This window comes from Lycium barbarum, chromosome 4 (assembly GCF_019175385.1).
Source record: "Lycium barbarum isolate Lr01 chromosome 4, ASM1917538v2, whole genome shotgun sequence".
Classification (NCBI taxonomy): Eukaryota; Viridiplantae; Streptophyta; class Magnoliopsida; order Solanales; family Solanaceae; genus Lycium; species Lycium barbarum.
The window spans coordinates 48,603,178-48,615,686 of record NC_083340.1 but is presented as its reverse complement, the minus strand read 5'-3'; the positions used below and the strand labels follow the sequence as shown (position 1 = coordinate 48,615,686).

General features: G+C 43.0%; 1 protein-coding gene across 1 annotated transcript; it reads left to right on the top strand.

Moving 5' to 3' along the window:
• Window positions 1-3,804: 3,804 nt before the first annotated feature.
• LOC132636005 (copper transporter 5) lies at window positions 3,805-4,664 on the top strand. The gene has a single exon (XM_060352635.1). It carries the CDS (start codon window positions 3,993-3,995, stop codon window positions 4,458-4,460), a length of 468 nt encoding a protein of 155 aa, XP_060208618.1. The 5' UTR covers window positions 3,805-3,992; the 3' UTR covers window positions 4,461-4,664.
• Window positions 4,665-12,509: the final 7,845 nt, after the last annotated feature.

Here is a 12,509-nt window from a genome sequence, read left to right as displayed (position 1 = left end):
TTGGAGGTCGCGGTGTCCATTGATACACCTGGACATCGTAGAGGATCACATGCCCGAGCGTGTCTTACGACAGTTTGGGCATACACAGAGTATACCCCCTGATGTCCGTCATGAGCTCCGACACTACCAGCGGGACGATCGGGCTGCCATTGATGATAATGTTTTGGCTTTCATGGATGTCCAGCTCCACCGTTGGGAGAACAGGTTGGGCACTTTAGCGGTGGTCGGCCATTTGACTCCCATTGAGCATTACATGCGCTGGTATCATCAGATCACACGCCGATTGATCGGCAACCCAACTTTGCGTCCCCCTAGGGATGTAGGATATTCAGCACTCGCGGGGTAGTACGAGGCATTGGTAAGTTTATCGTATTTAGATTTATCTAATTTCATTAATTGTTACGTTTTAAAAATAAACTTTTTTTGTTTCTGTTAAACACAAATGCAGCTGGTGGCCGTACAGCGTTTACGCATCTTGGGGTTAGAGCATATGCCTTACCCTAGGCTTGCGGGGCTTGCTGCGGAGATGGTTAGGATTTCCGAGGATGGTATCCGCCAGACAGGTGAGATTAGGCGCATGGCGGAGCCTGTTCCGGAGGCTGAGTATCAGGCAGCACCGGGGGCTCCCAGAGGAGGAGGTCGTGCTGGCAGAGGACGCCGTGCTGCCGGAGGATGCCGTGCGCATAGAGGACGCAGCGCTGCTGCTAGAGGACCTGGTGGTGGAGGACTGGTAGATGAGGTGGATGAGGCCGATCCCATTCCAGAGGGCATTCACGGTCTAGTCCATCTGCAGCCCTTCCAGGCCGGTGGCATCTCACCTGGAGACTCACCTACGTTTACGTCGGCGCTCTTACTTGCTGAGATACCCGGGTCTTCATCACAGCCGAGCCATAATGCATACATGGAGGAGCGTGATAACGTTGATTGGACGGCGTTACGCGCTTCATTAGCTGATGAGCGGCCTGTGAGGAATTTAGAGGGAGCCCGGATTCTTGACTTTGATGAGTTTTTGATCCCGGTTAGTATTTAAAATACTTATTTGTTCATTTAAATTATTTATTTTAAATATATATATATATATATATATGTTATTCATTATTTAGTAATATTTTATATTTTAGGATTCGGCGCCAGCGGGTCCATCAGAGCCACCCACTCAGCCTGCCGAGGCAGAGGTGTCTTCTCATGAGACTACCGAGGCGCATGTAAGTTTTTTACTTAAAACTAATTTTATTCAATATAAGGTAAATATTTAATATACATATTTGATCATTTAAAGTACTTATTATTTCATTTTTTTTCATATTTTAGGATTTGGCGCCAGCGGGTCCATCAGAGCCACCCACTCAGGCATTTTCTCATGGGTCTGTCGAGCCAGCAGTGTCTTCCCATATGACTACCGAGCCACAGGTAAGATTTTTATTAAAATTTATTTTATTCAATATAAGGTCAATATTTAATATACATATTTGATCATTTAAAGTACTTATTATTTCATTTTTTTCATATTTTAGGATTCGGCGCCAGTGGGTCCACAAGAGCTGCCCATTCCGGAGCATTCTCATCAGCATGCCGAGGCAGAGGTGTCTTCTCATGAGACTACCGAGGCGCATGTAGGTTTTTTACTTAAAACTAATTTTATTCAATATAAGGTAAATGTTTATTTAATTTTTATAACCTTTACTTGGACTTCGAACAACATCTCGTTCAGGAGACTACCTCATATTCACCATCACACCCATTTCAGGAGGCTACAGACCCATCTCAGGAGCCTTCTCAGGCGCCCGTTGACACACAGGTTTGATTAAATAAATAACGTTAATGTATTCAACATAAATAAGAAATGGTACTAATATTTATATATTTTTCAGGTTCATCCTTCGGCGCCTGCGGTGGTGACTCCCGACGAGGAAGAGGTCGAGTTTCCAGACCCAGCTCAGCCTGAGGTTCTGAGCGTGCTAGCGGGACAAGATCTCAAGAAGAAGCACGTTCTAGTTAAGGGCGCAAGGGCTAGGGGAAGAGGAGATGATCACGACTTGGAGCGCCCGGTTATTAAGAGGAAAAAGAGCGACGGAGATGATGGCGAGGGCTGTGGGGATGGTATGAGCCTTAGGCCTAGGGATAGTCTCCGGCATACTACATGTGGGACCCATCCTCGATAGTGTATATACATTAGTGTTGTACAATTTATCGTAAATATTATATATTTTTTACATATTTATAAATATTATCATTAGTCTTTATTATTGATAATAAAAAAAAACGTGACACATTCGAAATAAAGTTAAGCATTAATTTAAAAATAAGACGAAACCCTAAAAGATAAATAACTTAAAGCTAATGACTACAAGTCTTCAAACAAAAAAGGACTTCGAGCACTTTTCAACTATTAAAACGACAATTCAAAGTATCACGTATTCTTGATGTGTTGAGCCTATTTTATTAATTGTACAAATATAACTAGAGTTCTATATAAAATATTGAAGTTTCGGAGTCTCAAAGCATGATTAATATACGGCTAAACTACGTAAAAAAGATAAATTACATAAAAAGGAGTGAATGGAAATGGGAGACTCCTATAACGCATTATTTTACTGCGTTATAGGAGTTTCTCTCCCTCCTATAACGCGGTAAAATAATGCGTTATAGGTCGGACCGTATTTCGTATAGCGCATTATTTTACTGCGTTATAGGACTTGACGGGTCCGTCTCCGTTAGTGCTATAGCGCAGTAAAATACTGCGCTATAGGTACTTTAGTAACTTTTTTTTTTGTTGAGGTATTTTGGTTCAAAATGTTTTTTTTGGAGGCATTTTGATTCTGGACTCTTCAATAACCATTTGAGGAATTGACTCTTTACCTGAATAGTTCAACAAATGTGAAATTTTAAAGGTATTGAAAGTTATATAAAGATTTTTTACAATAATTAATTCTATCACAAACTTAATTTAAGGAGTATTACATATGTAAGTTCTAAAATTATAAGGACATTGGTTCAAAATCCGGTTATCCGAGATAATCGATTCCATCTTCTATCTAGGATAGGTAATCACATGATTGTGGTATAAAATTTATCTTGATATTATTCAATACCCTCAACAAAATTCATAATAAATTTAATTTCAATTTTATATCTAAATAACCCACTTAATCTCTCCAACAAAAGATCCTTGTGGATAAATATATTTGTTAACAAAAAATGCATCAGATATTTAAAATGCTTTAAAAAGAAGAAAAAAGGATTCCTATAAGTTAGAATGAGAGGAACATAGACATTACTTAGGCTGTATTTTTCTTCCATATCAAAATATTATAAATTTCCTTTAAAAAAGGTATTGACTCGATATAAATTATGGTCTTAAATATTATTATAATAATTTGTATAGTTATACAAAGTTCATATTATGCTATGATTTATACCACTCTAAAAAAATTACCAAGGATAAAAAATTTAAACTTACATTATTTTTTAAACATAAAACTATGTCATCATATTTATATAAAAGTGACTAGATGAGAAAATAATCATATAAACTTAAACAAAGGAATATATAATTTACCAACTAGACTTGTAGTGAAGAGGTAAGTAATCATTCGTTCTTAATTAGAGGTTTTAGGTTCAAGTCATAGGTATAAAGTCACCTTGTGAGAAAATATTTTATTCTCAATATGAGACTTTCGAGCGCGAATACAAATTTAATCGGACCTCCAATGCGCTTATGATATTGGGACGGAAACAAAAGAAAAAGAAATAAATACAAGTAGTACAAGTTTAAAGGATAGGCATATACTTTGTCCTAAAACGTATAGTACAAGGCAATACAAGGGTAGTACACATTACCCAAAGTCCAAACTAAACTAACCAATTCCCATTTTTCCCCCTTTCACCCTCGTCCTTCTCATCATCCAATCCAAAAAGCCCATACTTTCCCAACAAATCAACAATCATCTTCTCTCAAATTCTTCCTCCAAGAAACTCAAATCAAAGCAAAAATGATGCACATGACGTTTTACTGGGGTAAAAAAGTGACAATTTTATTCGATTTCTGGAGAACCGATTCATGGACAAGCTATGCAATCACTTTACTTGCTTGTTTCATCTTCTCCGTATTTTACCAATACATGGAAGATCGTCGTCAACGTTTCAAGATTCTGTCTATCACGAATTCCAAGAAAAACAACTACCCTTCTCCAACACCACCGCCGCCTAACGCGGCCGTGAATGCACCACTTCTTTACACTTATCCGGCGGTGGGCGGTAAGTGGAATTCTGCAAGATTTGCTACTGCGATACTCTTTGGAGTTAATTCGGCTATTGGGTATTTTCTTATGTTGGCTATTATGTCGTTTAATGGTGGTGTTTTTATTGCTGTTGTTCTTGGTTTGTCGACTGGGTATTTGCTGTTTAGGACTGGTGATGATGATGATGTTGTTGTTGATAATCCGTGTGCCTGTGCTTGAAATGAATGGAAGATGTTAATGTTTTGTTGTAATGGGGTTGGTTTCTTGTTTTTGTGTGGAGAAATGATAATGAAAATGTTTTTCCTTTTTTGGGGTTTTGGATGGTATTTTGGATGTGTGGTTTTCGAGTCTTGTTGAGGTTTTACATTTCCTTCTGTTGTTGTGTTTCTGGATCTCAATATAATTTTACATTTCTTTCTGTCATTGTTATTGTTGACAACTACAAAAAGGAAAATAATTCAGTCCTTGGAAAAAATGGAAATTTATTTTTAAGAACTTTTGTTTTGGGGTAAACGATTGTAAAAGAGTTTCAGGAAAATATTGAGATGAAGCAAAAGTTGAATAGGAAATGTGTTGTATTGCTATAATTGGAAACTTTGTTTTCTGTCACGAGTCGGGTAGATCAGTAAGTAAAATTTGAGTTCTTTTTCTTCTTGATGTTTGTGCGTTCTCTGTGATGGAGAATCCACCATTGTTAAAATAACGATAACGACAAATTGTCAATGATTTTCATGAGAAAGCTTGGGTAACTCAATATAGAACTAGCCATTGAGAAACATTACAATTTACAGCCATACACTAATTTTGAAAAAAACTTACAATCTGACTAATTTCCCCTTTTCCACTAGTATTACATTCTTTTGATAAATATAATATTTTGGATATGTCCTTTTAGAAATTCCTTGAAATTTAAAGAATTGATTCCTCATAATTGGGAAGATGGTGAAAGTCTACCATGGGAAATTTAATCTTTTGGTTTTGCATCAAGTAATTAACACCAATGCATGAACATACCAAACGAGACTAAATCATAGCTAATGTTATATTTCTTTCATTCTGTTGCTTGAGCTCAAAATAATTGTCCCAATTTACAATCGGGTAGAAGTACATAAATGTTGTGAAATTGAAGCATATTACTACTTAAAAAAAAAAAAAAGTTTGGCTTTGTTATGTTCAAAGAAAGCCACGTTCGAAAGATTAATTTGAATCTGATTATAAGTTGTATACTATTTTTATGGCAGTGCAGCCTTGTCGCAAGTTTTTGTGTTACTCAAAATAATTAGAAACTAATTAATATATAATAGAAAAAGGTTCAAATTTTTTCTTGTGGTTAAAAGTTTGGTTTAGCCATGACCCCGTCATTAGTGATTAAGTGCAATTCCCAGCCAAAATTACAGTAACAGCGATATAAATAATAAATGAATCAAACTTTCAACGGAAGGAAAAATCAAACATTTTACCAAAATATATGGGTAAATCTGAACCTTTTCCCTAACTTAAATAGAATGATACGTAATATTCGCTACAACTTATGCTGAATTTTCAACTGCTAATACTGTTTTAATTTTTTTTGGAAGTGAAATGAATAGCTCCTTTTTACGAGATAACCAGATTTTGTATTGAGTGATCAACATTTCGATAAGGTCTGCGTACATCCTATCCTTCCCGGACCTCACCTGTGAGATCATGCTGGGTTTGTTGTGTTGATGAACCTTTTGATAAGTGGTTGTTGTAGGTGTAATTGACCCACTTGGGGGAGGACCATAATGATTCTGAGTTCTGGCATTGCCCGTCTTCACGTCTACATTCAGTTTTTCTGTTTTATTTGCAAAAAAATATCGTTTCAAAACCAAAAGGAAGTAGAGACAAGTCACAAACGGGGTCAAGTTTATTGTTGTAAGATTCCACCTGAAAGAAAGATTAGTAACCCCTTTGTTCACTAAAATAATAGCGTCATTAGTAGTATTTGAAAAGTGTATACTCCCTGCGTCTCAAAATATTTGTCGTTATAACCCCTTTGTTCACTGAAATAATAGCGTCATTAGTAGTATTTGAAAAGTGTATACTCCCTCCGTCTCAAAATATTTGTCGTTCTTCCTAAAAATACTTGTCTCACAATATTTGTCGTTTTATTTAATGAAGATAAAATTAAGTAACGTTTTCCCATTTTACCCTTGTATTAATTAGCAACATTTAAGAGACTCTCACCATTGATGAAGTAGATATTTATTGAGGAGAGATTACACGAAATATGTTAAGAGGGTAACATAGTCAAAATGCTATCCTTGTAATGCTTCTTAAGGGGCGTGTAAATGAAAATGCGACAAATATTTTGAGACGGATGTAGTGTAAATTTTATTGTACTTCTCAAGTATTAAAAGTTCCGAGTTTTGTTGAAATGGAAACATAAAAAGCTCTGAGTTACAGTATTTTGTTGTTGTTACTGAATAAAGTTTATTTAATAACTTAAAACTCAATATCTAAACTCACACCAGAAATACTCCAAAAGACATTGCCTTTCTACACGGAAATCCTTATGACTTTATTGTTCTTCATGCGTGAGAAGAAAGCTAAATCTTTCTCATCCAAAACCAATCCGAGAACAAAATACCAGGTGCCGAAAATGCCCCTTTCACACTTGGGGGTCGTTTAGTAGGGTGTATAAGAATAAACTGTACATGCTTTATTAGTAACATTTTTTTTGCACGGATTGCCCTTCTTTTGGGGTGGTCTTTAAATTTTGCCCTTCGCTTGGATACCTGAGGGTCTGGATTCGAACCCCCGCTCAGGCATAAAATAAAAAAATAATTTCGCAAGGCAAGGCTGGGGGGAGTGTATGCCGGATCCGGCATAAAGTCCTTAAGGAAAAACTAAAGTTATGCCGGAGGGGGCATAACTTTTCCTCAAGGCATAGTTTAGTTATGCCTTATGGGGCAAAACTTTTCTTTAAGGAACTATGCCTTATGGGGCAGACTTTTAATTAAGGTATAACTAAAAGTATGCCCCATAAGGCAGAACTTTTTCTTAAGGTATAGACTTTGCCTTATAAGGCATACTTTTAGTTATGCCTTAAGGAAAAATTCCACCTTATGTGGCATACTATAAAAGTTTGCCCATTAAAAGTATGCCCCCATCGGCATAAACTTGTGAAGGAATTACCAAAGTTATGCCGGACCCGGCATACTTATGCCAAGTCTGCCCATAAAGCATAAGTATGCCGGGTCCGGCATAAGTTTGGTAATTCCTTAACAAGTTTATGCCGGTGGGGGCATACTTTTAATGGGCAAACTTTTATGCCGGACCCGGCATAAACTTGTGAAGGAATTACCAAAGTTATGCCGGACCCGACATACTTATGCCAAGTCTGCCCATAAGGCATAAGTATGCTGGGTCCGGCATAACTATGCAGGGTCCGGCATAACTTTGGTAATTCCTTCACAAGTGTATGCCGATGGGGGCATAGCGAAATTTAAATTCTGTCTTGCGAATTTTTTTTAAAATTTTGACTGTGTGGGGGTTCGAACCTGGAACCCATGAGGTTTAGCCGAAGGGCAAAATTTAAAGATTTCAAATATGAGGGGCAAAATTTAAAGACCACCCCAAAAGAAGGGCAATTCGCATAGTTACACTGAGATTATATCTTATGGGCTGTTCAGTGTGGTGTATAAATAACATGCATTACATAATTTCTAAAAAAAATATTTATTTACAAAAATACCCTCCACATTCTTTAGCTTTGAGGGACTTCAAGGGCAATTTTGTCTTTAACCATGCTTATTGTTACGGGCTGCCTTTATTGTGCCTTGGCGCCCGTAACCCGGCATGCCCCGAGCGGGCCAAACGAGTGTCAGCCGCACAGGCGCAGGCAGTGTCAGCCGCACAGGCGCAGGCAGTGTCAAACGAGTGTCAGCCGCACAGGCAGTGTCAGCCGCACAGGCGCAGGCAGTGTCAGCCGCACAGGCGCAGGCAGTGCCAGCCGCGCAGGCAGTGCCAGCCGCACAGGCAGTGCCAGCCCACAGGCAGTGTCAGCCCCGCAGGCAGTGTCAGCCGTGCGGGCGACGTGCACCAACATGGGTTCCGATGGACCGGAGTCCACAATCATCATAGATATGCCCCATTTCATATCCTAATAGCAGCAAGGAAGTTTAGCAAGGATCTGAAATGAGCCCACGGGTCGTCGACGCACGAGCGACCCCGTGCGAGCCTGAGTGTCAGTCCCGAGCGTTTCCGAGCCACAGATGGAATCTTGGGATTTCGGGTGAACACACCCTTCCTAGGATGCTATTGAATATGCTTACCACGTTTGGCGTCATTTGAACATCATTTACCTAAGGGCTTGACTTAGCCAAGGAGCAGTGTCAGTGTCAAAGCTCCTAAGGCCATATCGCGTTCCACGAGCATGGGAATGAGATGAAACTTCATGGAGGAGTGAAGGAAGTCAAGAGAAAGAGTTAGGAACAGACGGCGCTTCATTTGGAGTTCGAATCATCAAGAAAGACCAAGTGTGATTCTCGGGCAGAATCATGTCCAGTGCTAAACCTTGGGCTTTTCTTTTTAAAGCATATATAAGGGGGGCAGAGGTGTCTCAGCTCAGCCAACCTCCCCCGTACGTGCCACCATCAAGCCGTACTAAGTGAGCATCCTTGGGGAACAACCTCAAGGGCCTGCCTAGGCATTCCCAATGGATCCTAGGTACCCATACGAGTCACGAGACTCTATGGGCGGCGCTCGGCCACAGGCCAGCGTTGGGCGCCCAACGAGGGCCGGAGGCTTGACGTATGGACCGACTATGCCCTGCGGGCTACCCTTGAGATTAATAAAGCCCTCCGTGCCGATTGAACCCTCGAGGCACCTCTGTTAAGAGCCTCGTGTGTTGACTTGTGAGCTTGGCTCAGGTTCAGCCTAGCGAGCAGGGGTCCGTTGGCCTAGAGGTGCAGTCGTGGGGCGACGCTGCACCATGCAAGACTGAAGTGTGTCGCAAGGGCTACATTTAGCCAAGCCTCATCGTAGGCGTACCGCAAAGGACATAGGCCAAGGATTCAAGAGTTGCCCTACTCAGGCGTCGCACCGCTCGGGCGTACAGGCACCCGACCAGTGTCAAGCCAGAGGATTGGACTGTGCGCGCACCCGCGACGCTCAGCTCCTGGCGAGGGACTGTCATGTCCATAGCCAACCCCAAGTGAGAGTGCAGGCGAAGACAGAACATATGAAACCTGCCACAGGGGCATTCTAGCAAAGCAAGGCCAAAGCCTTGACATCGTCTCAGTAGCACCGTTGAAGCTAAGCCTCCAAAGCCATGGACTTAAGATCATGCCATGAGTCCTGGGACTATCATTAGGCTGGCTCGTAGTCCGCCTGGACTACGGGCGCCGCACGGGCCATTAGTGTACCACAGACACTATAAAGGAGGCGGCCCGTGACAGTTGGTATCAAAGCACAGAGCTCACATCATTAGCATATTATTGAATGTCAGTGCAGAGTTCCTATCAGGGCAGAAAGTGATGTTCTTAATGCCAATCAAGTCAGCGAACCAGATGCCACTGACTAGAGGGGATTGGTTGTATTCAGTATTCATGAAAATTTTTCTTCATCAACCATAAACCACATTTTTCAGAATCATGTCATGCCACAGCCGTTGTTTCCGCCATCGGTTGCATAAAGTGAATTCATGTCAAGGCATCCGATTTTCATCGACGTACAGTCAAGGATGGCTTCCACACAAGGACCACAATTGTGGAAAGCACATTATGGAGAACCATGGAGGTATCCAGTGGGCTCATACGCCCAAAGCAAGGGGCAAGCCTCAACTTGCATTTCATCAGGGTTGTGTGTTACGGGAGGCGTGTGCTATCGCCAATAACCTATCACCACACCTATCATCATGGAGGGAGGACAACCTCCAATTTTGAGCTCTAGACATCGGGTGATACCGAGCTAGAGCGGGGCGCGCCAGCGAGCCGCGACAACGTAGGGAAGGACCTGCGAGCAGGCTTCTTTGCGGGGAGTTATATGTCACAATCAGGAGGTGGAACCATCCACCACATTTGCAATGGAATGTCAAACCAGTGAAATGGGGAGACAGAGTTAGGGAGAAAGCCGAACTACCACGTAGGGAGGCAATGTCATAAAAGAGCCGAAACCACACCAAGATCAGGCTGACCGCGTGACGGGAGACATTGCGGAAAGTCACTGATCCACGATATGTGGGCTAGGCATTGCATCATGCTGAATCACGAGGTGAGGAGGCAAAAATCAGGGAACAACATAAAAGTGGGGAATAGCTATGCTTCAAGTTGAGAATGTGACCTATCCAAAGGATAACCATGGGATACCGAACAACCAGGACGGTTACACAAGTACCACACTTGAGAATCGGGCATCAGCCTAGGAGGATCAATGTGAGAATGAATACCTATGGTCACGTATGCGTGAAGCTATTTCCCCTTGAGCAGAGAAAATGAAGTACTCACCAGGAGTACGTCCCAAAAGTTCTTCTCAGTACCACATGGTACCCAAACATATGAGTTGCCGAAGATGCCTTGGTGCAGCAGGGTCTTTCCAGAGGCCATCTTATGTGCAGATTGGTTTAGAGTTGAGCTTCAAGCAGCCACCAAGGTCAGGAAATAAGTAAGTCGTTATGTCAGTCACAATTTGTCCACCAGGACACTGGCTCAAATTGCAAGTCACTACGAGTCATGATATCAGTACGTGACCTTGCTTATACACCCAACAAGGTGAGTTACCCACAAGAGAAGAGGGTCCCTAACAGCATGGTTGGCGAGAGCGCCACACCAAGGGATGCCCACAATAGCCATCAGGCTATCATCACGATATTGGTGCCATACCAAGGGATGCGCATAGGAGTCATCATATCATCAGATCATCGCCAGACATATGGTCATCAAGTCATCCACAGACATAGGGCCAGCAGACATGCGCCCTAAACATCGGCCACCAGGCCGCCATCATCGGCTATTGCCTGCCAAGGGCTTAGACATCATCTGCCGGGAGCTGTATCGCCCGCCGAGGGATCAGTCGTTGCCGCCAAGGACCCGGTCATCGCTCTCCTAGAGCGTCATCGCCCGCCAAGGGCTCATTGCTAGCCTAGAGTGCCAGAGCGCACCAAAAGGCTCAGCCATCATCCGCCGAGAGCTGCATCGCCCGCCGAGGGATCAGCTATTGCCGCGAAGGACTCGGTCATCGCTCTGCTAGAGCGTCATCGCCCGCCAAGGGCTCATCCAGCATATGCCGAGGGCTGCATCGCTCGCCAAGGGCTCAGCTATCGCCTGCCAAAGGCTCGGTCATTGCTCATCCAGCATACGCCGAGGGCTGCATCGCTCGCCAAGGGCTCAGCTATCGCCCGCCAAGGGCTCGGACATTGCTCGCCTGGAGCGCCATTGCTCGCCAAGGGCTCCATCGCCAAGGTTTCACCAAGAGATGAGGACATCTTGGAACATAGGCCTTATCATTTCAGTACTGCCGCCATCCATGTGGGGGAGTATTCGTCCATTGCGTCAGTGCATTTCCAATTAGAGGAAAAGCTTCCACAAACAAAGCAAAGAGACCGCACCAAACATAGTGGGGGTCACATGTGCCACATCAAGGTATGCCAATCCTAAACCAGACTAAAGATACAAAGGGAACAGTACATCAACTGGCTGTAAACGAAGTGCCTTAGTCGGGAAAGGTCTCAGATGTAAACTATCAGACGGAAGCAGCCTTCCAAAACGGATTTGCCATTTTGCTACAATCATCACAGGCCTAGCAAGAGTGCCGCCACTCAAAGTTAGGTCACCAGAAGATACGTCAGTTTCCGTGAGGATCATGGCGTGGTTGACACCAAGGTCACCACAAAGTTAGCCACCAGAGGGTGCAAGCGCGGAGGCGCTTTCCAAGTGAACACAAAGAGGTGAAGTGCAGAGGCACGCTTGGGAGAAACTTGGGGGAGCAGTGCACGGGCACGACTCCATTTTCAAGAAGAACACACATGGGTTGCGAACCCACAGGATTTGGGGCCGCGATGTAAATCCCCGAGGGGTCAAACTCCGGGTTGTCGTTGGCGTTATGAGGCATCGAGGACGATGCCTAGCTCGAGTGGGGGAGAATGTTACGGGCTGCCTTTATTGTGCCTTGGCGCCCGTAACCCGGCATGCCCCGAGCGGGCCAAACGAGTGTCAGCCGCACAGGCGCAGGCAGTGTCAAACGAGTGTCAGCCGCACAGGCGCAGGCAGTGCCAGCCGCGCAGGCAGTGCCAGCCGCACAGGCAGT

What these genes read in the sequence shown, in the direction of transcription:
- LOC132636005 (XM_060352635.1), top strand. Translation starts at nt 3,993, where the DNA reads ATGATGCACATGACGTTTTACTGGGGTAAAAAAGTGACAATTTTATTC.